At 49.7% G+C, this 26464-nt stretch overlaps 8 protein-coding genes across 13 annotated transcripts; 4 read left to right on the top strand and 4 right to left on the bottom strand.

The window, feature by feature from the left end:
* Positions 1–1068: 1068 nt before the first annotated feature.
* On the bottom strand, positions 1069–1614 carry FOIG_01571 (uncharacterized protein; the record flags this gene model as incomplete). The annotated part of the gene is made up of 2 exons (XM_031198538.1): positions 1069–1519; positions 1566–1614. The coding sequence occupies 2 exons, from the start codon at positions 1612–1614 to the stop codon at positions 1263–1265; spliced, it is 306 nt and encodes a 101-aa protein (XP_031074305.1). The 3' UTR covers positions 1069–1262.
* A 2137-nt stretch (positions 1615–3751) lies between these two features.
* Positions 3752–4855, bottom strand: FOIG_01570 (uncharacterized protein). Its single transcript, XM_031198537.1, has one exon. It carries the CDS (start codon positions 4455–4457, stop codon positions 4152–4154), a length of 306 nt encoding a protein of 101 aa, XP_031074304.1. The 5' UTR covers positions 4458–4855; the 3' UTR covers positions 3752–4151.
* A 3976-nt stretch (positions 4856–8831) lies between these two features.
* On the bottom strand, positions 8832–10113 carry FOIG_01569 (uncharacterized protein). The gene is made up of 2 exons (XM_031198536.1): positions 9780–10113; positions 8832–9727 (listed from the first exon to the last, which is right to left on the bottom strand). Exons 1-2 carry the CDS (start codon positions 10009–10011, stop codon positions 9126–9128), a joined length of 834 nt encoding a protein of 277 aa, XP_031074303.1. The 5' UTR covers positions 10012–10113; the 3' UTR covers positions 8832–9125.
* FOIG_01568 (isoleucyl-tRNA synthetase) lies at positions 8950–13623 on the top strand. Of its 4 annotated transcripts, XM_031198535.1 has the most exons (5): positions 10290–10391; positions 10459–10589; positions 10652–12774; positions 12828–13348; positions 13413–13536. In XM_031198535.1, exons 2-4 carry the CDS (start codon positions 10566–10568, stop codon positions 13285–13287), a joined length of 2607 nt encoding a protein of 868 aa, XP_031074302.1. In that variant the 5' UTR covers positions 10290–10391; positions 10459–10565; the 3' UTR covers positions 13288–13348; positions 13413–13536. The 4 variants fall into 4 exon arrangements, with proteins under 4 accessions (XP_031074300.1, XP_031074299.1, XP_031074301.1 ...); XM_031198533.1 differs by adding an exon at positions 8950–9519 and having other exon boundaries at positions 9764–10391; positions 10459–12774; positions 12828–13623; XM_031198532.1 differs by having other exon boundaries at positions 8950–10391; positions 10459–12774; positions 12828–13623.
* Positions 13624–13871: 248 nt separating this feature from the next.
* Positions 13872–18436, top strand: FOIG_01567 (uncharacterized protein). 2 transcript variants are annotated; one of them, XM_031198531.1, is made up of 2 exons: positions 13872–14114; positions 14185–18436. In XM_031198531.1, the coding sequence occupies exon 2, from the start codon at positions 14332–14334 to the stop codon at positions 17980–17982; it is 3651 nt and encodes a 1216-aa protein (XP_031074298.1). In that variant the 5' UTR covers positions 13872–14114; positions 14185–14331; the 3' UTR covers positions 17983–18436. The 2 variants fall into 2 exon arrangements, with proteins under 2 accessions (XP_031074298.1, XP_031074297.1); XM_031198530.1 differs by having other exon boundaries at positions 14177–18436.
* FOIG_01566 (uncharacterized protein) lies at positions 18280–21337 on the bottom strand. 2 transcript variants are annotated; one of them, XM_031198528.1, is made up of 3 exons: positions 20819–21281; positions 19011–20743; positions 18280–18958 (listed from the first exon to the last, which is right to left on the bottom strand). In XM_031198528.1, exons 1-3 carry the CDS (start codon positions 21042–21044, stop codon positions 18788–18790), a joined length of 2130 nt encoding a protein of 709 aa, XP_031074295.1. In that variant the 5' UTR covers positions 21045–21281; the 3' UTR covers positions 18280–18787. The 2 variants fall into 2 exon arrangements, with proteins under 2 accessions (XP_031074295.1, XP_031074296.1); XM_031198529.1 differs by having other exon boundaries at positions 19011–21337.
* A 161-nt stretch (positions 21338–21498) lies between these two features.
* On the top strand, positions 21499–23484 carry FOIG_01565 (GTP-binding protein ypt5). The gene is made up of 5 exons (XM_031198527.1): positions 21499–22015; positions 22090–22109; positions 22163–22189; positions 22249–22440; positions 22493–23484. The coding sequence occupies exons 1-5, from the start codon at positions 21940–21942 to the stop codon at positions 22838–22840; spliced, it is 663 nt and encodes a 220-aa protein (XP_031074294.1). The 5' UTR covers positions 21499–21939; the 3' UTR covers positions 22841–23484.
* Positions 23485–23846: 362 nt separating this feature from the next.
* Positions 23847–26442, top strand: FOIG_01564 (uncharacterized protein). Its single transcript, XM_031198526.1, has 3 exons — positions 23847–24217; positions 24295–26052; positions 26107–26442. The coding sequence occupies exons 1-3, from the start codon at positions 24104–24106 to the stop codon at positions 26149–26151; spliced, it is 1917 nt and encodes a 638-aa protein (XP_031074293.1). The 5' UTR covers positions 23847–24103; the 3' UTR covers positions 26152–26442.
* Positions 26443–26464: the final 22 nt, after the last annotated feature.

The raw sequence follows: 26464 nt of genomic DNA, 5'->3' as shown, positions 1-26464 counted from the left end.
ATTTTCTTTGCTTGCTGTGGACTGTAACTTTGTATGTGGGTTTGATTAGAATTGTTCTATGGACGTTCCATGGCTTCCATGGCTGTGGATGTGGAATGAGGTGCCACACTTTGACCATGGATGTCGTGAAAAAAAAGTGTCATGGTTGGCGTTATCGTTTGCCGACTGAGGCGTCAGGGCCAACACCGTCAGAGCATGGATGACCTTCGATTACCGAGAGGACATTCTGGATCACCTCACCTCACACCGACAAGAGCCCGGTCCATCTCGTAGAATATTCTTTGGAAATTTCGAGGGTCGGGATTTGATTCTAGAGCCAAGCTCGGACTCGATGAAATAACGGAGCAATGCTACGTGTGTCTTCTGGTTCCCGTCCGTCTGTGGCTTGGCTGAAAATGGTGTTTTCGGAGATGTCACATTAGCTCTTAGCTTACCGCCAATTTGGTTCACTTTTATTTTTAAGCTGCTGCACTTGTGAGACGGAGCCTGCGTAGAGACTAGAGGCTAATAAACTACCGCTATAGCTAAGCCAACACGGGCACTTGCACCCACTGCCTTTGAATGTGTTGGCCGATTAGACGCTTACGTAGGAACGCGCTGGGGCAGGAAAGGTGACAAACTTGCATGATATCCATCGTTTCTGATCCATATGCCGGGTCTTTGTGTGAGTTGTCTATGATGCAACGGACTTACACGGACAACAGTCATCAGAAACATCATGCACGACATCCCGTCAGTGAGCAGGTTTGGGCATCTACACGGCCCAACACAGGGCTTGAGCGTCTACTCCTTCAATAGTAGTGGACGATAATATTCATATCCACTGAGACTGTACCGAGCAACGGTCGGTACATGAGGTTTGAGTATCTCATTTGGTCCATGCTGAAAGGGGTGTGCATGCAAGCTGGTTCTGTTTTTTCTCCGTCTTTGTTCTGAGGCGCCAGGCAATGCCCCTGTAATTTTTATTTATTTTTGCCATCAGTAAATTTCCAGCTGGTAACTATTGTGCACGTGCACTCAATAGACCTTTGAAAAAAGAAATGGAGCACGGCAGCCTTGCTGACTGTACAAACATACCTGCAGACCGACGTACCCCTTCTCCTATGTCGTACTTCTGTTGGGAGATTACATCCCTGGACCCTGCATTGGCGATGTCTGAACTATTCATCCCTTCGAACAATAATTATCTCCACAAGACAATTCAATTCAGCCTCAATAATCAGAAACACGGACCAGATGCAAGCCCCTTCCTCGTACATAATTCAATTAATGAAATAATTTGCCGTCGGGGTTGTTTTGTGCCCCTGACTAAAAGAACGGGTGGTGGCAAACTCAGCACTAGCGGCAAACAGACGGTCCCAACGGCTATTAGGGCAGTTGTGCAGTGAGCCTTGGAGGCCTTTAGGCTGCGTTATACGGCTGATCATTTCATGATTGATGACGAGGCTGGGTACAGTATGCCTAGTTTCATCCCAACTTGTGCCGATATCGTCCTCCTTGAGGTGGTGATCTCCATCCACTGTACAGTATCAGCTACTTGGAAACCAGGGGTGAGTGTGTCACACTAGCAGTAAGATTTTTCTTTCCTTTCTTCTTCCGATTGTTCCTCTCCATATTTCCTTTTTAATCTGGGGTTATTATTGAGATGAGACCCAGGACCCCGTGTCAGTTCCAGACCGCCGGGTTTCTGATTGAAATCTGCTTCACCGACTTCCTTGGGGGTATCCAGAAAGTGGGAATGGTGGCAAATTGGATGGCAATCATGGATACCGCCATTGCGATTGATTCCTGAGCGGAACCGTGTTGCTGAAAATGTGATCTTCATTGACATCAATTCCGCCCTGTTGTCCGTTTCATGTCAGAACCCTCTGACCCGATAATGAAGATCATGGTTTAAAAAGAGGCAAGTGATTAACTCTTCGTTGTTCTGCTTACAGTTCAAGGACGATCCGATCAGTTTCGGGACTCGGCTTTTGAATTGATAGGTTTCACCGTATCTGATATCTTTGATCAGTCTATGATCTGACTGGCTGGACCTGTTGGAAGAAATGCCTGCAGCGATCAATCATTGAGTGATTCCTCTGATACTACCCTGAACATTCAATATCTCTAACATTATTGGTACGTTGGAGTCATCTGACGCAGAACCATCACCGCTGGCGAGTATTCTGCCCTTCTCGGCAGTTTTCTCCGGACTCTGGCATAGATACGTACCAAACATAATGTCCGTTCCGCCGTGCTGGTAACGTACTCTGACCCTTTAGGTTGCCGTTGCCTTTTGCTTTGCCGAGATGAGAAAGCGGCCGCTCCTTTCAGACCAATTGACACCGTCGCATTTCTGACAAGGAACAGAGATCACCGCAACCCGTCTCAAGTGTGTTTGGGGTTTCTCGGGCCACTCACAGTCAAGTTTGGTCATGCTGCACATCAGACATCACGGAGACGCCGTGCCTCGGCTCCAGATGAGGCTTAGGGGCTTCATGTCTTCAGCCAGCCGGCGGCTTGTCCACAAACCGTTGAACTCATCCAGGCGGTCGGACTTTACGAGACTTGGCGGAACCGTACTTGACGCCTCAGCCGGGTAACCACGAGTTGAAAACTGGTTTTTGTGAGAACTCTGTCCTCTCGCCTTGAAAATAGTGCCGACGGCTTGACATCGAGAACAAGTACCGTAGCTTCTCGCCCATTTACTGGCCCGTCTCCGTCTAGCGTAACAAAACCAAACCCAATATCTCGGTTTCTAGTCAGTTTAGAAACTTCCTTTGCATTCATTGCAAGTCGCCCACCGACCAACCGTCGGGACCTCCATGTCGGGAGAGTCTCCCGACTTTTGACTAAAAGTCGGCGATCATGTCAGTGACATTTCGATGCTGTTAGTTGGCTCTAATAAAGTTGACCGACCTGCTAAGCTAGACTCTCAGCTACAATGTCTCAGTCTATAGCACTGCCGGCACAGAACGAGCTTACGACAGGTCAGGTCAGGAACACGCAAACGCTAGAGCTGGCAATATTCTCGTTCCGTAGACAAAGGGCCCATTGGGACGAGGTCAAAGCCACATCCCTTCAGACAACAATTGGTTCTCCAAGTTCAGCAGCAAGCCACAGCGACCAAATGGACCACACCACCTGTAGCGTTACCATCACAGCCTAGACAGCCCACAAGGCTCTTGTTCAGCTTAGAGGCAGGGCTGTCAAGCCACAGGCCCCAGGGGCACGCACCCTCTCCACGTGGAAGTCAGGGGATACATATGACGATGGCTGCTGTTGTGTGGCGTCCCCTGACGATCCCTGTTCGTGTCCATCATTCTGACGGACATACAAACGAATACAGCAATGTCCTGTACCTCAAGTCCCTGTCTTGTCTTGTCTCAGGCTCATGTCGTCAGCTTCATACGCGTGAGCCCCTTTCCCACATTCCGAACTGCGATATTGCAGGTGCACGGATGGGGAAATCATTCTCGGGCAGAACATATGGTCTGTGTTTGATCGATTGTTGAAGAGTTTCAACGTGCTCCTTGCTCCGAGACAGACATGTTGACACTCATGCTCAGCCGATAATCAATTGACATTGAGGCTGCTCAGCTTGCCCTCCCTGAGATAATGTCACCTAACGAGAGATAGCCTCCCTGCACTGCGCGACGGCACGCCCTCAATAGTTCAGCCTCCACTGGATCTGGTCTCGACCTTTATCTCAAAGCCAGCCGCACAAGGGTTGGCGATCACTACTGAACAGCACATCAATTACCTATTCGCGAGCGGACTGCTAATGTCCGGCCCCCTGTACTGGGGAAATGATGCGAGGTTGACTTTGATATTTTTGGCTACATTTGGCACAGCGACGACTGCTGAGTGGGCGGTGAGAATGACCATCACGTTGCTTGATTGGAACAAACAGTTGTAGGTGGCGTCTTTAATTGAGTCCCTGAGGGGAGAGCAACATCCATCGATCCAACGATGTAACCCCAATTCGCCCAAAGTGACGGGACTCTTTTGTCACTCTTTGTTTGTCCAATATTACCGATTATTTTCGTCGCTACTGTCCTGACCCGACCCGACTTTCAAATTGGGGGGTTGGATTATGAGACACACAAGTTTTTCCGCCCACGCTATGAAACATGGTGCTGAGCGAAACAAGTTTCCGTCGGAATTCGTTACCCTTCTCTCTCAACCTCGATATCGATATGTGGATTCGAATTCCAGCAACCTGCCTCGACTTGTAACATATACGTGCTTCTTATCCAGGTGCAGTGATATGGGCGTGATATTCCCTCTGGCTGTCGTGATACCTCGGTTACATCATCTCTTGGCTCACCTATATCCTGCAGGTTGTTATGAGTTCCCACCCAGAAGCAACCTCCGTAACTGCACGTGGTGATGATTCGCAAGGTTATCAGCGGGTACGGTCCCTTGTAATGGGACCATGAGCTGCGTGTCAACACGAGTTGCTCATCAAACATGCAGCTATTTCCACGTTAGTAACGGTGTGCTCTCTCCGATCAAGGTATTCTATCTCGGCGTGCATATGTATGCATATCTAAAGTACAACCGCACCAGACAATGGAGTTGGGTGAATTCAAGACGGTTACGGCCAATATGCGAAAGAACCCTTGGTTCAGAACTCGATTCGCAGTCCTTTCCGTGAGTGGTGACGCCTACATAGCTTGGCCTCTAGGGGTGGCATGGCCGCTCTACCTGCGGCCCTATCGCTTTAGGCAACGTGCTTAATCGCAAGGACCCTTCATGTCAGCCTGAAGGGGGGATACACCATGCGGATACTGAAGAGGCGGAGAGCTCGGCGTGTTTCGTTACATCCATCGAGCAACTCTATGCACTGTTATGAAGCTTTGCAGTTGCATTGTTCAAAACACCGCTCTGCAGACGTCAGCTTGCATGATGTGCTTATGATTCTCCAGTTCTCTGTTGGCTACGAACATGGACAACTCAAGTTCATGATGCGACGGGGGCGTATTGTTAGATCATCATATCATGATCGACATCTAGCTATAGAAGTTATCAGGCGTCAGGGTATGTCTGTTGGTTGAGCATCTAGAGCATGTACACCTGATTGTCCTTGGCTTTAACTCAGACATGCGCCTTGCGATGGATGATAGATTGCAGGGAGCTTCGACTTCGAGAGACAGGGTTTGTTTGCTAGCGACTCTGTATCAGATCGGCCCGCTGCGGGTCCTAGATATGCTGTCGATCAACAACCTGCGACATTTTGTCAGGTGTTCAGGTTTTAGGGTCTACATGCTATTATCGTATGCATTCTTAGGGACATGTTTGAGGAGCTCGGAGATAGATACGGGAATTGGTGAGAGATGCGCCTTCGTATTATTTGTGGTGGAGAAATGACAGGACGTCTACAGAGCGGATGTAGCTGATGTGTTGCAGATCATGTGTTCGTTGGTGTAGGACGGGAGCACATCCATGTCATAACCTGGTCTATCTGATGAACATCAACATATGATGACTGACGATAACAAGGCTGCGATGAACTAGTCTCAAACTACTGTGCCTGCAATCACAGTCAACTCGTCTGATTAATATTCTTGGCCTTTGTTTAGCGGGTGATACAGTAAGGCGTATGCATAGCTTTGAAACACCATGCTCTACCCTATATGCGGATTTACTCAAGTCAGCGTCATTCTCCACGGCCTGGTCGAACTATACCGTCGTGTAGTGCAGTGTAGTGTTATTTAAGGAAAAGATGGGTTAGTCGAACAAGCGGTCAACTATGCAAAGTTGAAGATCGAGATCAATGCAAGACGTGTCGTTCTTTGATATGGTTGGTGGTGATCGGGCGGCCACTAACAATGGCCATAAACGAACCTAAAGGATGGATCTCTGGTCTAAAACCTGCACAAGAGAGTCACGGGACAATATTCGCAAGCAAAAACACGGCGAAACATGCATGTCCTCTGCTGAGTTGTCGAATCCTCCACTGGACTAGCATTAGGTACTGCAGTGAGCCGTAAGTTCAACTAGTGTGAGCATATCTTGGAACGGGTGCGGCCCCCAACGGTAAAATCTGCAACGGTTCTGGAGAGGGGAAGATCAGAGTTGGGATCATCATTGGCTCATAACTCAATTAGATCCTGGTAGCGAATGGTCGGCAGCCAGAGTCATCTCTGAGCGTGACTAGCTGTCATGGGTATAAGGATGGAGTTATCGTGGGGGCGGATGAGGGGAAGTTCAGCATCAGTAACAGTCATAGTAATCGGGATAACGCAGAGCAGAACAGCCAGGGCACAGTATTACAAGGCAGAAGCATACAAGGTAGGACATGAGGATGGTGAAACTATTATGGTGTGTCTACCATACCATGTTCTGGGAACTAGAAACTAACAGTGGCACAGCAGTCAGAGTAGGTGTGATGCCTGCCACAGCCATGGGATTGTCTTTTCAAGGCTGAGACGTGCAAATCCCAGGAATCGAAAGATGATGTTTCGAATGCATGGCCTGAGCAGCAGATCTCCATATGGGGAAATGGAAGCGATACAATGACAACGAGGGCACAGTAGGTAGCGGTATCAGCATGCACGAGCATGTCTGTAAGCGCCTTCCAGCGATGCCACGACAGCGTGTGTATCAGTTCCGGCTGAGAGGTAATAGGCCGGAAGAAGAGGGGCTCGAAAGGGCCCACGTACGCTGGTAAGTTGATAATCACAATCTCACTCACTGCTGGCTGATGTTTATGCCATGAAGAATTGCGTACATATCGTGCCGCTGTACCGGAGGCAGGCAGTGAAGTTGCAAATGGTGGAGGCGTGTCTACAAGCCAAGAACTGAACAAACATGCATGCATGCATCTGCATATACATACAGACATGCATGGATACCAAATGCAAGGAATTAACAAACAAACTGCAATATCCATGTCATCATAATGAGAATGGTCTCATGGTCTCCCCAAGCCCAGAGGTACCAACACCACTTGTACCAAAGTGTCCCCCGTCATGAGACCAAACAGCTGGCTGCCTACTCACCGAGTTTATGTGTTTCATCGAATTGACTTTGAGTATTCTCCATGACCCTTGCTTTTTCTGTGTCTGTGGTTGCGGGGTTACTCGCCGCTAGTGTTTAGTTGCTGCGAGGCATGTCATCCATCCGCCCTCATTGTCTCTCTGAGACGCCAACCTAGACGTTGGTACAGTCATCCTCTGTTTAGAAACAGATATGTACTCACTCGCAAAACTCAAACAGAGAGATTGCGGTGCTGGTGACGGTTCATACTGCGCCTTTGTTGCTAAAACTACCAACCTCATCACTGAAAACCCCCCCTCCATCACAGACACAAGGCACAGACAGGCACAGGCACAGACAGGCACAAGGCACAGGCACAAGGTACCAGGGGGTCAAGAACATCACATTGATGAGTAATGATGATGGTTGAGCATCTTGTGACCCAAATTCCGATGCTGCCGTGTCTTGTCATCGGCGAAGCGTTCGGCCCCGAGTCTTGAGAGCTCGTTTATATCAGGCTGTCATATTTACGATATAATCCAAGCCATTGAGACGCGTAAGGCAACACAATCATCCCAAGGCAACGTATCCGTATCCGCGACATTCATCAATTACACAAACGACTCTCCTTAACGGCTGTTTTATCAGCTCAGCCTGGATAAATTTATCACAAATCATATTCCATGCACCTCAATCCTTTACTGAACATTTCATGATGTACACTGCCTCTCACATTCTAAGTGCCGATTACGACATGCTGGGTAGACTAACGTAGTCCAAACCTGAACGAAAGTTTCCGTTCCTATACTGGGCATCTCTAAGTGGAGATATCGATCATCTTGCGAAGTGCCGTGCTGATATCGAAGCTCCCGAGTCTCGACGTGACCAACTTCAGCCAGACGCATATAGTGAAGGGTGAAAGGCTGACATGGATAAAGGGCGTCAAATACAATTCAATTTCAAAGCAAGCCTCACCGGAACATCTGAGACATTCACAATAAACCATGACAGCCGATTGACACTCCGCTCAAGGGTCATGTCTTGACACTATCAAATATATTCATAATAGCTTGGATACTCATTTGTGACCAACCGGTTGGGTTACAACGCCGTATGCCGGCAATGTAATGGTCCGCAATCATCCGGCTTTTCCAGACCTGCTGGACAAGGGACTTAGAGATGGAATTTCGCTTTCACACCCATCATAACCTCAAAAAATGTGACACTCGTACGTACACCTATCATCGAGGATCTACCGAATATTTTCGAAACTGGGATTCCATATCAAAAAGGCCTCATTTTTGCTCTTGAGACCCATTATGCCACCCAACGGTACCAGGATCAGTCTGATGATACACAAATAAGAGGATCAAGTGCGGGATATACACGAAACTCCTCCATGGGAGTATCTCCTCCGGACGTCGGGCTTATAGATTTCCTCTTGTCATATCACTCTGAGACATGCAACTCGCCAAGACCCGATATTCCTCATCCACAGTGCGCTGCTCCAGGTTTACGGCTGCAACCATGCAGAACACCAACCCAGCTTCATAACGGGGCTCGTGGTAGGGGCCTGGTGTTCGTCTGTTTGTCAACTCCAGATCATCGTTGCTGTGCCAAGCTGGAGACAGGACCCATGCGAGACCGACGCCAAGAAACATCGAGGCCCGTGGTTGACGGTGATGTCTGAGCGGCCCGGTCGAGGTGGGCTGTAACAATGATGCTATTCTTGCCTAATTAAATATCCAAGGCACTACCTATGTGATTGATCATCCATACCTTGTTGTAAATCGTACTTCGCCAGACTAGACTGATGAATTGACTGACGTGACAAGCTCGGCAGCAGACTGTGATCAGCAAATGATATATCAGGCATTGAGTGCGCAGTAGAGTCACCGGTAGCCTGTCTCCTCCCGCCGCCCGCAGCCAGCCCGAACACCCACAGGAACCCGACGGCCGTATCCGCAGTTCCCGTCTGTCAAACCCCGGTATTCGGGTCAACCCTCGTCGGCCTATCATCAAATTGTCATGCCATTCAGGCCAGCCAGAGAAGCAAGAAGATTCAAGACCTCGATCCCAAACAATAAAAAGACTTGGGCAAGATTAGCATAAGCGTAGGAGGCTCTTTGACTACCTCGGTTATTCTTTTGGGGTCTCGGTTATGGAATGTCCTCCCCAGCAGGCACTTGTGTAGAAGAAATCCAATTCTCCATCGTCGCCTGGCCTTCTGGCCGGGCTTTTCCACCCCCACCACTGCTAGCTGCAGCGTTTGCTCTTTTCTTGACCACGAGGCACAGCACCTGACCGTATATTGCAAATCCCTCATATGAGACGTCCATAGCTAGTTTCTTCTTGTCTTCGTTTCCGTCAAGGCCGTCGTTCGTCCGCGCCCTGTGCCTCTTGTGTGGGGGTGCCTCCGTATCAGAATCGATTTCGATGGCCGAGGCTGTTTCATCATCTTCAAATGCCTCATCATTGCCATCTTGCTCCGGATCCTGTATTCCTCTTTGGCGCTTACTCCGTCGTGTTGTTGTTTCCGCAACAGGAATATCGGCGAGTCTCACCTCATCATCGTCTTCTTGCAAGACAGGTGCACGATATTCATCTTCAACGTCCACGGGAACACTATCTGTCTCACCGATGAGTTTAGAGGAGTTGGACTCGAGTTTCGGTGGTAGCCTGTCCCTGAAATGTTTGGTTTTGTAAAGGAGAGAATGTCTCGTGCTCGTCTCTGTCAAGAAGATGGAGACCTCAAACTCGTCTAAGTGAGATCAGCTGCTGACAGAGACAAAAATAGATCTCAACACACGTACCTGATACTATGACGTCTTTGATGCTCTTCTTCTTGCTCTTCTTTCTAATCCTTTCCTTCTCTTCACGAAGCTTCGGAAGCACCAAAGGACGGATGCTTTCGATGACCTTGGGTAATACTGGATTTCGAGGATTCAGAAGCCATGATTGGGCCAATGCAGGGTTATCCAAATAAATCCGGCATTCAAGAACTGAGTACTTGGATATCCTCAGATATCGTCGGACCGGAGCCATCGTGTATTTGACGCTATATGTGAGATTGTGAAGTGTAGTAAATGGAAGTAGCGTGAACGACGCTGGACATGGCGTCGCTTCAGTGATGTAATGAGTACCTGTCCACTACAAATCGCGTCGCGACACGCTAAAAGTCATGGAAGTTCTCTCAGGTCTGGAATTGGGCCCTGGCGTCAGCCTTGCAGCTTGTGTAAGCGATTGGATAGCGGGAGCTTGAATTGAACGGTTGCTTAAACAGCCCAGTAGCGCCAAAAAACTCCATTGCTCAGCCGTGTTAACCTCAACACCAAAAACCTTCCTAATTAAGTGCGACATGGTTCTTGATCAACCATGCTTAAATCCTGGAAGTCGTCCTTGAGGTTGCCTCGGTCGAGATTTCCGTATGTCTTCCCCTTTGCAGAGCCTCCAAAACTGGAACGTGGGGACCTAATATAGCCGATCTCGCAGTGCTCGACCGACCCCCAAGCTCGAACCAAATTATCTCAAGCAATGTACCGACGATTTATACGCATGGCAAGCACAGAATCGATCTGGGGAGAAGCCATTTACTCTTCATGATGGTCCCCCATACGCCAATGGCGAGCTTCATGTCGGCCATGCCATGAACAAAATCCTCAAAGATATGATTGTGCGTGTTAAGGTGCAGCAAGGCCGACGAGTGACATATCGACCCGGCTGGGATTGTCATGGTCTTCCAATCGAGATGAAGGCACTGGGATCGCACACAACGAAGGGGTTGACTCCTGTGGAAGTCCGGGACACAGCACGAAAGCTAGCATCCAAGACGGTTGTGGACCAGATGAAGGGATTCCGGGCTCTCGCCGTTATGTCAGACTGGGAGAAGAAGTGGACAACGATGGACCGAGAATATGAGATAAGGCAATTGCGCGTCTTTCAAAACATGGTCCGTCGAGGATTGATTTACCGCAAGCACAAACCCGTTTACTGGTCACCTTCTTCGCGGACTGCGCTTGCTGAGGCAGAGTTGCAATTCATGGAGGATCATGTCTCTACCGCCGCATACATAAGGTTCCCTATTATTTCAGACTGGTCATCGATACCTGAACTGGCCGATTTCAAGGGAAACCTGTATGCAACTATTTGGACAACCACTCCCTGGACTCTCCCTGCCAACCGGGCTATTGCCATCCACGACCAAATCAAGTACTCGATCCTCCAGGTTGGCGATGACGGCTATCTTGTTGCTTCGAGCTGTGTTGGGAATATGAAGCGCTTCCTTGGCGACTTTCAAGTTGTAGCACATTCCATTCCGGGTTCTAGCTTGAAAGGTCTAGAGTACAAGAACAAACTCCGGGGGCAATCTGCTCCGCCGCAGCCTATCATTACTGCAGATTTCGTGACCTCCAGCTCTGGTACTGGTCTGGTTCACATTGCCCCCGGACACGGCCGGGACGACTATGAAGTGTGCTCTAAAATCGGCATTGAAGCATTTGCTCCTATCGACGATGGCGGTTTCTTCACTGAAGAAGCTTACCCTGACGACCCAGAGAAGCTCACAAAAGCGAGTTCCGTCATGGATGGTGGAAGTCACGCTGTTTTGGAATTAGTGGGCGACGATGTACTTGGAAGCCATAAACAACGTCACAGTTTTCCTTACGATTGGCGAACCAAGCGACCTGTGGTGACTCGTGCTACAGCCCAATGGTTTGCTGATGTTGGTAGTATCAAAGATGATGCCCTTGAAGCACTGAAGGATGTTCGGTTCGTTCCAAGGGGTGGTCGTAATCGTCTAGAAGCTTTCATCACACGTCGCAGCGAATGGTGTATCTCTCGCCAGCGATCATGGGGAGTTCCCATTCCTGCACTTTATGACGAGAACGGAAATGCTGTCATGACAACAGAAACAATCGACCATATCATCTCAGTTATGGAAGAGCGTTCTTCGTCTGCCTGGTTCTCTGATGACCCAGATGAACCTGCTTGGATCCCACCCAACATGGAGGGCAAATACTGCCGAGGCACTGATACTATGGATGTTTGGTTTGACAGCGGCAGCTCATGGACAGAAACTGAGGGCCCTGCTGATGTCTACCTTGAAGGTTCCGATCAACACCGCGGATGGTTCCAATCCAGTTTATTGACTTATGTTGCTACACAAACATCAAAGGAGACGACTGGCAAAGCTTCTGCTCCTTTTAAGACTTTGATCACTCACGGATTCACGCTCGATGGGAAAGGCAAGAAGATGTCAAAATCAGAGGGCAACATGATTGTCCCCAACGAAGTCATCAAAGGGCTTCTTTCACAGGCTTACTCCAGAGGTAACAGGCTAAAACTTGACCCCCTCGGCCCAGATGCCATTCGACTATGGGCAGCGAGCGCCGATTTCACATCAGATGTTCTTATAGGACCAAATATTCTTAGACCTGTTAATGCTTCGCTGATCAAATATCGAACCATCATCAAGATGCTCCTCGGGTCAATTTATCCAGAGGCCCGTCAGAGTCCATTGACCAAGTTAGACCAAATGGCACTTGTTCAACTTTCCGATACCATGTCAGAGGTCATGCAGTCATACAACGACTTTGAGTTTTACAGAGCGGTCAGTACAATTAACCGCTGGGTCGCAACCGATTTGTCCGCATTCTACTTGGAGGCCCTGAAGGACCGACTCTACTGTGGTGATGGCGGCGGTGTTTTGGAGCCTATCCTCATCGGATTCTTGCGCATGCTGGCACCGATAACTCCTATGCTTGTTGAGGAGGCTTGGTCGTTCCGGCCAGAATGGATGACTGAAGACACGTGAGTTATCGTCCTGTGCTCGCTCATGTTTACGATTTGCTAACATTGATCAGTTCCTTGATAAGCCCAGCTCGCCAGCTATATGATGACCCTCTCGTTGATCCTATGCGTTTGACGCTCCCTCAAGATGTGGTGCGTAAGGATCAGTCCATCATCACAGAAGTTCATGGCGCTGTCAAGGCAACACTGGAGGATGCACGAACTGCCAAAGCGCTTGGCAGCTCTCTCCAGAGCGCAGTCTACCTGGAAGTCGAGGATGGAAAAGCGGCGGCAGTTCTTGGACGTTACATGGATGAGCTCCACGACATATTTGTTGTGTCTTCGGTGCAAGTCAACGAACCCCTCCCTGAAAATCCCGGTTGGGCTTTCCAAAAGGAATTCGAGATCCAAGACGCCAAGGTCAATGTGCATGTGCTTCCCCCGAAGCAGGAAAAATGCTCCAGATGCTGGCGATACATGGCGCCAAAGGAAGACGCGCTATGTGGCAGATGTGAAGAGGTTGTCGGTGCATAGAGAAGATGTAAGAGAAGGATGGCACGTTTGATGATGTGTACCCCTCTTTGTCACGACAAGTGTACAGTATTTGTGTAAACTATCAGGATCTTACTGATCTTACTACTGATTCCAGTTTTGAACAGTATCTGTATCAATTAGACAAAACAGCCACTATAAGAAATGTATAAGAAAGCGCTGAAGGATTACGGCCTTGAGCTCTATCTAAGGATCTGGTCCATTCCATAGTTGAGTCAGATCTCAAGCGCATGACTCTATTTATGAACTTGGACTGTCCCTGAAACCCCCGCCATTAGGAGGTGTTCAGCAGCTCCCGCAACCTGACTTAGACCTTGGCTTCGAATGAGTTAATTATTTTCATGTGATGAGTATCGGCAGTTCGGGCCTGAGACACCCGGTACTTGGGATAAGGTGTAAGATTCCCCTCAAACCTTGTACTCCAACACAAGATGAGGTGCCACATCAAGACACGCGTGCGTCACTCCCCGCCACGCTTGTGCCTAGGATAGGTGGGAAAGGCGTAAAACTGGCGCATCAGAGAGGCCCTGCCGCCTGTGGCTTCAGTGTCTTGTAGCACCCCGACGGGTCACATCCACTCCCGTGACATCCTATAGACCCAAGGACCCCTACGTCTAATGTCCAATCCTTTCAACATGAACGCTCCGCAAATGCAACATCCTAACCAACTTACAAGAAAACCTTTGGTCCAACGCATCATCACTGCGACGTATTCCCGTGCACTTCAAAGAGGGCGATGAGCTCTTGAGGCGGATTCCCCCTGTCGGGCATCCACTCCGAACTCGACACTTTTGTTGCCGTCATTATCGGTACAAGATTAGCTCCCCAGAAGACATCGTCACCAAGGACAACAATATTGACCAGGATCTAGCGCATTAGATCGACAAGGACCCTTGAAAAGAAGAAAAACGATGCTGCAATATTACTTTATTCATCAACACTGACGACAACTCCCCGCTTCTCTTTCGAGCGCGAGCCTGAGAGTCTACCCCTGCTGCTGCCGTTGTATGTAAATACCAGCGCGCAATGGCTGACCCTCGTGCTGCCTCGTCGCTGAGTGCATATGGCAGACGGGATGGCCCAGTTACGCCAGAGCATCCCACGAGGTTTAGTTACGACACCGCCGAGAGAGGAGAACCCAGCATGAACGCTCTCCTCCACGCTCCTCTATCCCCTGAACGACCTCTTGCTTTCTCCGATGACGAGACTCTTCCACTCTACCATCACAAGTCTCGTGGTGCTGTTGCAGTTCCCAGCGGCCTTCAAGCCGGTCGACCGAAACGAGCCCGTTCGAAGCGACCATATAAGACCCAACCGAGCAGTGCATTCTTGCTTCAGGAGCCCGTGGCCACAGATGATGACTCCGGAAACCAACGCCGGGCACATCGAAGTAAATCTCGACATAAGGGGAAGGATGTTCAAGAACCATATTTATCCAATGGCACACGGGACCTAGGCCTTGGAATTAGCTCCGGCAGCGGTCCTCGTGCTCGCATCGTGTCGCCAGATACATCTCAGGAAGAGTTGCATATAACAAAGAGGAATGAAGCGCAAAGGCGAGGCCGTAGGGCGCACGCATCGCAACCAGGTGCTGCGCTGGACGTCGACTCAACCCAGATAGTCAACATGGCATTGAACCTAAGCGAGTCACGGCGAATTGCGTCTCGGCGCAACATTAGCCGCGGTAACCCTCCACGTCTGGCACCCGTACAAGACTCTCAGGCCGGGAGCAATCTCAGAGCACATCTTCAGCAACAAAGAAAGGCTGTCAGAGGGGCATCGCCGATTCCGAATCAAAGCCTTACACCAAGACTACCGGGTGTTAGATCCAGTAGTCCACTACGCCCTTCACCTTTCGAAACTACCGACGCATCATACCGTTACCATTTTTCGACGTCAACTTTGGCGAGAGCGCAGAAAGCCAGAGAACACCTAGAGTTAATGGCCCAATATAGACGATTGCTACAAGTTCTTCCTCCACTTAAGACTGGCTATGATAGACCTTCAGCTTCAAGCCCCCCTGGATCACCTACAGAGGGCAAAATGCATGCCTTTGAGAGCAGAGAGTTCATGATTCCACTTGGTCGAGAGTACAACCCATTGCAGTATATCCGAAATCGAAAAGTCAGAGCTCGCGAACGAATGGTCATCGATGGTGAGAAGCAGGGGTTTGCTGACGTCGAATCTGTTAAAGATTGGGTCAATGAGGCTTCGGAGCGAGCATCGAGGGAGCTTCTTTCCAGTGACGGTTCGATTCTGCCACCATTTCCAGGTGCTGAAGAAATCGATTCTCAGATAGCCACGGATTCGGCTGCCAAGGCGGCACTGAGAGTTCGACGTCCGAGAGTTGACTGGTTCTTCGAAGCCTGCGACTTAATTGCAGATGCCTACTGGCTCGAACAGGACCATCACAAGCAACTCATTGAAGACAGAAATCTCAACAAAATATACCCACAAACAGGAGAAACCTTGAGCCGGCCAATTTCAGGACAGACCGATGAGCTTGGAATAGGTATACCGCCTTTCAGTACTGAAACCATGGAAGAAATGAATGGAAAAGCAAACTCGAACGAATCCAACCTTTCGAAGCCCGAGATTGAACTTCTCGAACCAAGCCACAGAGACCGAGCACGGCAGAAACTCCACGAGATGGGATCTTTCCACCGACAGACTGGCTCAGTGCACCACCGTCGTTTCAGGAGACGAGGATCATCCTCAGATGACTCCGCCAGTGAAGATGATATGCCAAACGAAGGAAAGGCCCGACGTGGAACAATATCAAGTCGCGAGACTGAACTGCTGGAGAAGCAAATGCTGGAAATGTTGGCCCGAGACATGAGACAGCAAAGACTCTCTCACGTCCAGGAGACCGAGGCTGAACATATGCAGCCCGAGGACTCGACTTCATCTGAACCCAAACCACAATATCAGCTGGCCACTAGCAGAGAGTGGAATATGATGGATTCTAAAGATTCAGAAAACCGCCCCATTCACAACAGAGCTTCCTTGGAAATCCCATCACTGCCAAAACTGGGAAGGAATACGGGAGGAGGGTCCCAACGCGGCAGAAACAGCAAAGAACACACCGACTCTCCGCAGCCTATGTCACCTGAACTTGCTCCTCAATACAGTCTATCGGCACCACCGACTGGTCTACAGCTGTCGGCACCGTCTAGTCGATCATCATCTCCCTCCAGAAATCCATTTACAAAAGTAAAGCAAATTTTTAAGGACAAGACGCGTGACGAGCCTGAAGAACAGGCATTGGAGACGGAGGCATCCAGCAGAAGACCTTCCATTCCAGATCCTTTATCCCCGACGGAAACCAAGCCGCTTGAACGAAACCCATCTAATTCACGGCCAACCTTCGAGAGCCACAAACACCAGCGTAGCGTGGGTAGTATTAGGCCAAGGGGCGACGACCAGGCTGGACTTCGAGGCATGTTTAAGGGCCCTCGTATTGACACGGTAATCCGAGGTGGTGTTTCGAGATTGGGCGATATGTTGTGGAAAAAGGACATCACCATGGAGGGAACCACTGATGTTCTCTCTTCTGATGAATCTGATAATGATCAGCCCAAGGGAAGATCAAGAATTTCTCTCAATTTGTCGCGAACAAACTCGAGGCGTAACAAGCCCGAGCCTCAACATGGGGCTAAACACTTCTTGGATTCGATGCCACAGTTTCAGCCCATGGCAGAAACGCATGGCCAATCAGCAACTGACGTAAAGAAGCTACAACCTTCTCAATCTCGTGTTGATGCCAGCAAACCGCCCGCGCCTGATACTTCTGGAATCTCAAGCCCTAGCAAGCCTCAACAAGTTGAAAAGGTGACCATCGTCGAGCCTGCTATGTCGGAAGTAGAGTCGTGCCCGGAGAGTGTCAAGGATGGTCCTCGAATTATGGAAAGGGAGGCTGACGAGGCTGCTCCAATGGTTCGGTTCAACGAGCCTGATAATTTCAGAGCACGGAAGTGGTCCATTGCAAATCAGGCCATTCCCCAGGAAGGACAACTTTCGAAGCGTGAAATTGCCCGACTTCGTACGCTTATTCTTACCTCTGGCATCAAAGCCATGGAGATTTCTCGCCGGGCTCAGGAGCTGAAGAAACCACTTCCCAGCAATGACCTTCAGGAATTCATTTCTTCACCACAATCAAGCCCAGTGGGAATACCATGGGTTGACATCGCGAAATTGACACCCAAAAAGTCACTGCCTTTCGACGATGCGGTCCCTTGCTCCGACCACTTCCGCATAGCTCGCCAGACCCTAGACGTGGCGATCCAAACATCAATTGAGCAGTGGCAGACGTCAGCCGATAAATTCACTGCCCAAACGCGTCCGAAACTAGAGGAGCGCATCTGGTGTGTTCGCTCTCGAATCGCAGATGAACTATCAGGCATGACACGCGAGGCATCAGACCAAGCTGATGAGACTGGCAAAGACTTGGCCTTGGGTCAGCTCCTCAAGGTCAAGCATGTCACCGATCTGACCGACAAGATGATGCGCAACAGACGCAGGAGATTCAGATGGCTCCGTCGCGGAATGTGGTCCGTTGTTGAGTGGGTGCTTGTTGGCTTTATGTGGTATGTTTGGTTTGTCGTTACCATTTTCAGACTCTTTCTGGGCCTTGGGCAGGGCATTTGGCAAGGTGTCAGATGGCTCCTTTGGCTATGAGCTGAGACAAGCCCCTCTGAAACTTGGAGTCGTGGGGAGGATTGTGTATCGCAGGAGTTTTCTACATGGGACTGAGTGCTGCCAAAAAAAGATACCACTATTTCATTATTCCACACCTCACTTGTCCTTAGCATTTTCTTTACTATTCTTACCAATTATTCCCTCTTCTCTTTCTTTTGGATACCAGAGCATTATCCGATTTTGATACCCCTTTCCCGCCTGTGGGGAGAAGCATGGCGTGGCGCCTTGTCTTTTGGTGGGAGCATCTTGCCTTGGAGCAAATGTCTGAATTATGAGCGACAGTTTTCTTTGTTTATTAATACTCCTGTCATCATATTTGTAACTTAGATTAATAATACTCATGCAGTTCTGTCCAATTCTCTTCATCGCACCACACTGTAAACCATATAGGGAGGTCTAAAAACAAGACTTCCCGATCTCAAGTAGTAATGGCATTTGTGTAATCTTGGGATGAATTTAAGAAACTTCAGGTAGGCTAACGAGCATCTTGATAAGATAATAGTTTGTTTGGCCCATAGATTCAAGGCCTTGAGTCATTTGACTCTGAGGGTTCATCCAGACCTATATTAAAGTAGACACTATCTGCGCATAGACAAAGTCATATATACAAACAACATCATTACAACAAATGTCTTGATTATCCCTACCCACCCAGCTGGTTTAAAAGAATCAGAAAAAGCAGGTTTCTATAGTCTTTGAACAAAGAAAACCGTCAAAGCTGTGTCACCGCGCCACCAAAGCAAAGCACCCACATTATAACCAAAGTTCAAGCCCCCTTTTGATTCTATTCAATCCTCTTCTTGCCCTCCTCAGCATTGAGGTATCGAGCTGTGCTGAGCCCCCTCTCGTGTTTCGCCACATAGGTTCCAATGACAGAGTCCTTGCGCGCCTTGGCGAAGTGCTCATTGTAGCCCTCGACAGCAAATGGCCTGGGGTTGAGGCGTGGCCAGTTAACCTAAGAAGAATTAGAATGGTTTGAGGTGAGTGTCATGCAGCGAGAAACTTACATAGAGCATGCCGTGATTCCAGACAAAGTAGAAAGACCAGGCAGCAATAGCCATCCAGAAGAAAAGGAAGATACGAAGAGGCAGGGCGCTTGCCTCTGGGTCTCGGCGGGTGAAGAGGCCAATGAATACAATGAAGACACTGAAGGCAAGGATATAGGGAATAGCCTGGATCAAGACCGGTCGACGGTCAGTGAAGACCAGAGTAGTGCCGATATTGGTTGAGCCTGGTCGGTAAGCTCCAAGGAAAAGATCAAAAGAATCTTGTCGGGGTCCATCGAGGAAGTTGTTACGGAAATAACGTGTGATACCAATACGGGCATCCTGAAGGGCACCGACTTTGGTTCGGTTACCAGTACGTGTGACATCAGTCTTCATGGCACCAGTGCCAGCATATGAGTTGGAGACAACATCAGCGTTGTCAGCCCAGAGATTACGGAACAAATCCTCAAAAGCAGGATCCTCGTCACGGAATGAAGAGCCGCGGGGCATGAAGCCAACATCCTCAAAGATGCGGTCAAGCTTATGCCGAGCGAACATGCTCTGGACAACGTTCGTTCGGTCGAGGCAGTCCATGCAGTTTGTACGCATGACACTCGTCTGGTAGCTCCGGGCGTCGAGGCTACCGTCAACGCTGGATGGGGTATCAACGGCACGGAAGTAGCCCTGCTTCTCCAATGCATCGGCCAACTTCTCAATAAGAGCATAAGCCTTGTGCATCTTCATGCCCTTTGTCTCGCTGTGGTAGTCAAAGTAGACATAGTGCAGCCGGTCAAACTCTTGGCGTTTGCCCTCCGGCTGAATTGTGGTGAACTTCTCCTCAGTGAGCAGATCTGCTTCTTGCCGCTCCTTAGGAGAAGAAACGAGCTTCTCCACCATCTGCTCGTACGATTGCTTGACCCGCTGCTCGCGACCCTTCTGGTTGACCAAGTTGATGAGATAGTTGTCACCATATAAGCGAATTTGCTCGTCGAAGTGTTTCTGAGCAGCGGAGAAAGCTGCATCGACGCCGCGGATTTGAAGCTTAGGAACATATCGCAAGCTGTTGATTTCAGCCCAAAACGTAGGAACGCTACCACGGGTCTGGACATAAGAGAATATCTGCATCTCTTGACCGGCGCCAGCGCCAAACTTGCCGCTCTGCATGTCCGAACTGCCTGCGTATCCACCTAACCCGCTGCTGCTGTCATTGAGGATGATGATTTGTTCCGTCTCATTGTAGTTGGCGACGTGTCCTTCATCATCTACACCTCGAGTAAAGTACCTGGTACCACCACGGTGGCGGGATCGGCGGGTAATAAGAACCAGAGTCAAGGGGTTGCCCTTGAATGTGGTAGGCTTGATCTCAAGCATGCCGAAGATGCATGGTAGGATATAGGGGTCAACGCCGGGTTGTGCGCCAGGCTGTGATCGAGCGCCTCGGGTGCGGAAGTCGATTAAATCGCCCTGAAGATACTTGTTGAAGAAGAAACGATCGTCGGCCTGCATCCACAGGGGCTTGGAAGTGTCGGCCTGGGCCTGACGTTGGAAGGAGTTGGTAAGATCGATGGAATAAGAAAAGTACATAGGCCCTGAAGCCAAAAAGTTCTTAAGAAGCTGAATGAAGATGTCTTCATCGGGGTCGTGAATCAAGCGCTCGCGCATGGGCAGGATCTCCGTGGCAGCGACCTTATACACCATGTGGCCTTTGAGACGGCCGACAGGCTGGGCTTTCGTGATGAAGATGACATACTTGTCTTTACATGGTCAGTGAAATGCACAAGCCAAAACCAGAGGACATCAGCCCAAGATTTGGCACGGCAGAGACGAACCAAGGCGAAGCTGAATAATTCCCAGAATACCAGCGATACTCGAGACGCGAGTTGTTCTCTTGGCTGATGCGGCGCTGCCTTCACTCAGGCGGACATCACCAGTGGGACGATCGATTACCAGGGCGGGCGCATCGGGAGACGAAGGCGAAGTGAAAGTATAAGAGTCGTTGGCGATCTTGACATTAATGTCGCGATAAGGCAATTTGGGGGTGTTGAGCTGCGCCATAGCTGAAGCTGTAAAGATTAGGAAAGCGAGATAAAAAAAAGGTTGAAGGTTATAGTAAAGCCCGGGAATTAAGAGTGGCCAACTGGCGACTTGTTCACCCTTGACGGCTGCAAGAGACAGTGAAATAAGAAAAAAAGGGACACGACGTGAGGGATGGGCTGAGTTGGTATGGTATTGGATGGTTAGCTTGAATTGGCAGACGAGTTGATGAGGCCAGCGCAGCGAAGCTATAGCACAGCCACATGGTTAATCGTAATGACGGGATGGATTGAACTTAAGGGGACCATTGTGGCTCAAGGCGGGACCCACGTCACAAGCCCAGAGCCATGGGATGAGGCTCGTAAGATGTAGAGGTACATGCCGTTCGCCCAAATCGGGGTCCCTGTATCAGTACAGCTACCGTGTGAGCATTGCGCAAGTGTACCTCTCCGAGACCCCGTCTTCCCGCCTACTACAGTGGCACAGTGGGTGTCCCTCACCAAAACAGGCCCTGCCTGACGTGTGCCTCGTGCCATTTGAGCCAGTCACGGCTCAGGACTAAAGAACCAAGGCAGTCACTTTACCTCCCCAAGTCCCATCCACGTCTGTCCCGTCTTAATCAAAGAAGCGAAGCCCCATCTTAAGACTCGCCTCTCACCTTCAGCCTCGACTTTTGTCTTGCATCTCACTATCGCCGCCTACCTTCTCGCCCTAAATCTCCCTTCTTCCTCGATTCGCTTCCGTCGCGCAATCACCCCGATACGATTTCCGGTCCGAGCGTCTCTCCACGCCGTTGTTCTAGGACACGTCCGATCCCTCAACCTTCAGGTCATACCGCCACTGCTGCTGCCACTATCACTCTTGATAGACGCTCTCCGTACCTCTTCATCTCGAAACCACATTCCCATCTCTCATTATGGCCTCCCGACAACCTCCCGCTGGCGCCCGCGGCACTAACACCCGGTTCGCTCAGTTTAAGCTGGTTCTTCTAGGTATGTTACATGTTGTCGGCATTCCTTGCCTGCCCGTTTCGGTTTCATAGCATATTTGCTAACTTGTGACATAGGCGAGTCCGCTGTCGGAAAGGTATATCGCAACGACAGTCTCTGATATGATAGTTTACTAATTTTTCACCTCAGAGTTCAATAGTCTTGCGATTTGTCAAGGTATGAACTACTGGCGCCCACGTCATTGTATGAGACAGCAACTTACCAAGACCTTCTAGGACCAATTCGATTCCTATCGCGAGTCCACCATCGGTGCTGCCTTCTTGACCCAGACCATCTCTCTCGATGAGAACACTACTGTCAAGTTCGAGATTTGGGATACTGCCGGCCAGGAACGCTACAAGTCTCTCGCTCCCATGTACTACCGAAATGCAAACTGCGCCGTTGTCGTTTACGATATCACTCAATCTGTACGTTCACCAGATTTACAACCACCATAGGGCCATGTTAATATTCCTCCAGGCATCACTAGACAAGGCAAAGGCTTGGGTTAAGGAGCTCCAACGCCAGGCGAATGAGAACATTGTCATTGCCCTCGCAGGAAACAAGCTGGATTTGGTTACTGAGCAACCCGACAAACGAGCCATTCCCACCGCCGATGCTGAGGCTTATGCTCGTGAGGCTGGCCTCCTCTTCTTCGAGACTTCTGCCAAGACTGCCGAGAACGTCCAAACTCTTTTCACAGCCATAGCTAAGAAGCTGCCCCTGGACCAAGCTGGTCCACGACATGCTCGACCGGGCCAACGACCAGGTGTCAGCCTGGCTCCCGAGAACTCCAACACCAACGTCAGCGGCCCTTGCAGCTGCTAAGCAGGTATTGAGGTTGAAGCATCAGGTTTAGAGTCCACTTTTCGTTACGTCCACGCACATATCACAGAGGCCTCAGCGTGGATCCAGCACGACGAGTTGTCCGAGATTACGGACTCTGAGGTAATGCATGAGCTGGGGCGCGTCATATAATTTATCGGAGTCCTTGGGTTTGGAGGGATCAGTTCAGTCCATACTTTTTTAATACCGAACTTGAATTTTGTTGCTTGGTAGCTTGAGTGGCCTGGATGCTCGACTGTGCCGTAGCCTGGCACTTCAGCATGTCAGAGAATACGGAGTGGCTAGGGGAGGCATGAAAACTACAGACCTCGATCATAGGCGACTTAAATGTCTGAAGGTTTCTTATTCCCCAGAGGTGGCCCATGAGATGGACAAGCAGGAGAGTATGGACGAGCCGCTCTATAGTTTCTTTTTCTTCACAGCTTCTGAATAGATGGCTGCTATTAGATGAATTATGGGACCATGTTGCTAAAATCTTGTGCTGCATGTGATCAAGCAACGAATATTTGTAGACCGAGTTGACATGTTCACGTTGTGAGTCTGGATGAGGCCAGAATAAAATTTAAAAGACTACCTATGGATTCTAATGATTGACAAAAATACTTAGGTAGATCTATTGCACTGCCATTAGAAACTCTTTATAGCTACCTACCTAGTAGTCTGGGTAGTTGTTTGGGCCCCTGATTCGAGGTCTCATGTCTTTTTGCTCCCAAAACGGAGTTCGTGAGGAAGTCTGGGAGGCAGACATGTCTTGGAGTCAGATCCAAGTAAGAACTCATCAATTGAACGAGTGTTTGTTATGTGACGATACTGCATATGCCAACACAACTATCAAAACATATGTTGAGATTATTTTAATTCTTTAGAATAGGGATTCAACAGAACATGACTTCATGTTTCGATCTCCTGATCACATGTAATCAATCATAAGGTACTAACCATAGGCTCGTCGATCAGAAATTGGGAGAGAAAAGCGGCTGATCAACTACGTAGAATGAGCTTACGAGATAAACTTGCTCCTTTTGGCATGGAGATGAATGTTTTTGTTTCATCATATTCGGTGGTTGATGAGGCAGTTGCGTCACCCGGTTCCTGCCGCTTGCTTAACATTTAGCTCCATACAAAACCGGGAGCTGGGCTTTTGCCGAACTTTTACCCTGAGCGTTTTTGAAGCAGCTCTCAACTCCATCTAACCGAAAATCAACTGCATCGCGAACTGCGCCCTGTTCGCCATTGCAATCCCTCATGTTGCGAACTTCGCTTCAGTCTGTGAGGGCATTTGGCGGCAGGCCCGTTGTGGCCGCTGCTGCCCGCCAATGGCCCATTGCGGCTACACGGCGTGCCGGCCTTGCTGGTCAGGTAAGCTTTCTTTACAACGTCACAGCTCGTGTTAGTTGCTTCCACCAGAAATAAACTAACCGCGACGATAATTCCAGCGTTTCTACTCCGTCGAAAAGAAGTCCGAGCTCGATCCCACTAAGCAACCTGTTTTGCCAGCTTCCCAAACGGTTACGTCCGAGAGAATCCACGAGACCACCATTGACGATGTTGGCGAGACCAAGGCCGCTACCACAGACGTCCCTTTGACACCTCCTCCCCCTCCTCCTGCGCCTGCGCCTGCGCCTATCAAGAAGAAGGGCTTCTTCCGAAGGCTCAAGAACTTTGTCTTCACCCTGCTTGTTCTTGGTGTCGTTGGTTTCGCTGGAGGTGTCTGGTACTCTCGCGTGAGCGACAACTTCCACGATTTCTTCACCGAATACGTCCCCTTTGGCGAGCAGGCTGTTCTCTACCTCGAGGAGATGGACTACAAGAAACGGTTCCCTAACATCACCGGCCGATCAAAGACTCAAGCCACCGAGGATGCTGTTCGAGTTCCTGCCCAAAGCGGCGCTTCCTGGAGAGTAGCCGATGCAGGCCAAGCCGGACGTCACTCAAGTGCTGGCCCTGTTTCCGCCGCTGCTAAGAAGGCCGAGGAGGCTGTTAAACCCAAGCCCAAGGCTAAGGCTCCAGTCGAGGCCAAGCCTGTTGCGAAGGCGGTTGAGGAGCCTGCTCCTACCCCCAGGTCTGACTCCGGTTTCAAAGCACCAGAAGTGAATGAGCCTTCTAAGTTCCCTCCTCTGAAGCCAATCGACCTTCTATCGCTCGAGGATGCAAAGGAGCCTGTTGTTCAAGACCTCGTCCACATGGTGAACGACCTCATCCTAGTCATCAACGCCGACAATGCTCATGGCAAGTATGGCACCTCTGTTAGCAAGGCTAAGGATGAGATCGCCAAGGTTGGAGGCAAGCTTAAGGCCATGAAGGGTGAGTTCGAGAAGAAGGCTGCCCAGCAAGTCAGAGAAAAGATTGAGGAGTTCGACAAGGCTGCTACAGATCTAATCGATCGTGTTGAGAACACCATGATCAGCCAGGAGAACCAATGGCGACAAGACTTTGAGCAGGAGATGAAGAAGGTCCGAGAAAACTATGAGGACCGAGTTAATGTGCTTCTTGAGCGTGAGAAGAAACTCAACGAGGAGAAACTCCAGAACCAGCTCGCGCAGCAGGCTTTGGCCCTTAAGAAGGAGTTTACCAAGGATGTTGAGAAGCAAGTTGAGCAGGAGCGTGAGAGCCGACTAGGCAAGCTGAACGCTCTGTCGTCTGCCGTATCAGACCTTGAGAAGCTTACCACAGGCTGGAACGATGTTATTGACACCAACCTCAAGACTCAGCAGCTGCACGTCGCCGTTGAGGCTGTCCGAGCCAGCTTGGAGGATGACCACCACCCTCGCCCTTTTATTCGCGAGCTCGTTGCTCTCCGAGAAATCGCTTCCGATGATCCTGTTGTCAATGCCGCCATCGCCTCCGTTAACCCATCCGCTTACCAACGCGGTATCTCTACTACCTCCCAGCTGATCGACCGTTTCCGTCGTGTCGCCAATGAGGTCCGAAAGGCTTCATTGTTACCCGATGAGGCCGGTGTTGCCAGCCACGCTTCCAGCTGGGTTCTTAGCCACGTTATGTTCAAGAAGCAAGGTCTTGCGGACGGTAACGATGTTGAGAGCATTCTCACCCGAACCCAAACGTACCTTGAGGAGGGTGATCTGGATTCTGCGGCGCGAGAAATTAACGGCTTGGATGGATGGGCCAAGACCTTGAGTAAGGATTGGCTCGGTGAGGTTCGCAAGGTGTTGGAGGTTCAGCAGGCTCTCGACGTGAGTTTTATCGTTTTCCATATGTTTATCTTTGCTTTGCTAACATGATTATAGGTGATTGCCACAGAAGCCCGTCTTCAGAGTCTCCGTGTGGATTAAACAAAAAAGGGATGTCTCATTTGTTGTGTATAATTGGACCCAGGCGCCGTCGTGTCTAGAGAGAGGCTGGATAGCCGTGTATTAGATAGCAATAGACGATGAGGGCGTGGTTACCATCTTTTGACTATTTATTATTGCCGATATTAATGCCTTGTTGCATGATTCCTCATCATTTGTTGATTAACACAACACCAGAACTGAACAACTTGTTAATATCCAGTAGGAAGTCAAAATTTTAGAGATCGAATTCGACATTGTTGGCAGCGAAGAATACTTGATCGTTGACTTGTCACAATAACATCAAACTGTTGGT

The sequence above is a fragment of the Fusarium odoratissimum genome (genome assembly GCF_000260195.1).
Source record: "Fusarium odoratissimum NRRL 54006 unplaced genomic scaffold supercont1.1, whole genome shotgun sequence".
Classification (NCBI taxonomy): Eukaryota; Fungi; Ascomycota; class Sordariomycetes; order Hypocreales; family Nectriaceae; genus Fusarium; species Fusarium odoratissimum.
The sequence above is the reverse complement of the archived record's forward strand: the minus strand, read 5'-3'. Positions and strand labels throughout refer to the sequence as shown.

Excerpts from the sequence above, each read along its gene's own strand:
- FOIG_01567 (XM_031198531.1), top strand. The coding sequence starts at position 14,332 with ATGGCTGACCCTCGTGCTGCCTCGTCGCTGAGTGCATATGGCAGACGG.
- FOIG_01569 (XM_031198536.1), bottom strand. The coding sequence starts at position 10,011 with ATGGCTCCGGTCCGACGATATCTGAGGATATCCAAGTACTCAGTTCTT. Across the intron at positions 9,728-9,779 it reads CAAAGACGTCATAGTATCAG|ACGAGTTTGAGGTCTCCATC; the intron begins GTACGTGTGTTG and ends GATCTCACTTAG.
- FOIG_01568 (XM_031198533.1), top strand. The coding sequence starts at position 10,342 with ATGCTTAAATCCTGGAAGTCGTCCTTGAGGTTGCCTCGGTCGAGATTT. Across the intron at positions 10,392-10,458 it reads TTGCCTCGGTCGAGATTTCC|TGCTCGACCGACCCCCAAGC; the intron begins GTATGTCTTCCC and ends CCGATCTCGCAG. Across the intron at positions 12,775-12,827 it reads GAATGGATGACTGAAGACAC|TTCCTTGATAAGCCCAGCTC; the intron begins GTGAGTTATCGT and ends AACATTGATCAG.
- FOIG_01570 (XM_031198537.1), bottom strand. The coding sequence starts at position 4,457 with ATGTTTGATGAGCAACTCGTGTTGACACGCAGCTCATGGTCCCATTAC.
- FOIG_01566 (XM_031198528.1), bottom strand. The coding sequence starts at position 21,044 with ATGGCGCAGCTCAACACCCCCAAATTGCCTTATCGCGACATTAATGTC. Across the intron at positions 20,744-20,818 it reads AATTATTCAGCTTCGCCTTG|ACAAGTATGTCATCTTCATC; the intron begins GTTCGTCTCTGC and ends GACCATGTAAAG. Across the intron at positions 18,959-19,010 it reads GGAATCACGGCATGCTCTAT|GTTAACTGGCCACGCCTCAA; the intron begins GTAAGTTTCTCG and ends AATTCTTCTTAG.
- FOIG_01564 (XM_031198526.1), top strand. The coding sequence starts at position 24,104 with ATGTTGCGAACTTCGCTTCAGTCTGTGAGGGCATTTGGCGGCAGGCCC. Across the intron at positions 24,218-24,294 it reads GTGCCGGCCTTGCTGGTCAG|CGTTTCTACTCCGTCGAAAA; the intron begins GTAAGCTTTCTT and ends CGATAATTCCAG. Across the intron at positions 26,053-26,106 it reads AGGTTCAGCAGGCTCTCGAC|GTGATTGCCACAGAAGCCCG; the intron begins GTGAGTTTTATC and ends ACATGATTATAG.
- FOIG_01565 (XM_031198527.1), top strand. The coding sequence starts at position 21,940 with ATGGCCTCCCGACAACCTCCCGCTGGCGCCCGCGGCACTAACACCCGG. Across the intron at positions 22,016-22,089 it reads GTTTAAGCTGGTTCTTCTAG|GCGAGTCCGCTGTCGGAAAG; the intron begins GTATGTTACATG and ends CTTGTGACATAG. Across the intron at positions 22,441-22,492 it reads TTTACGATATCACTCAATCT|GCATCACTAGACAAGGCAAA; the intron begins GTACGTTCACCA and ends ATATTCCTCCAG.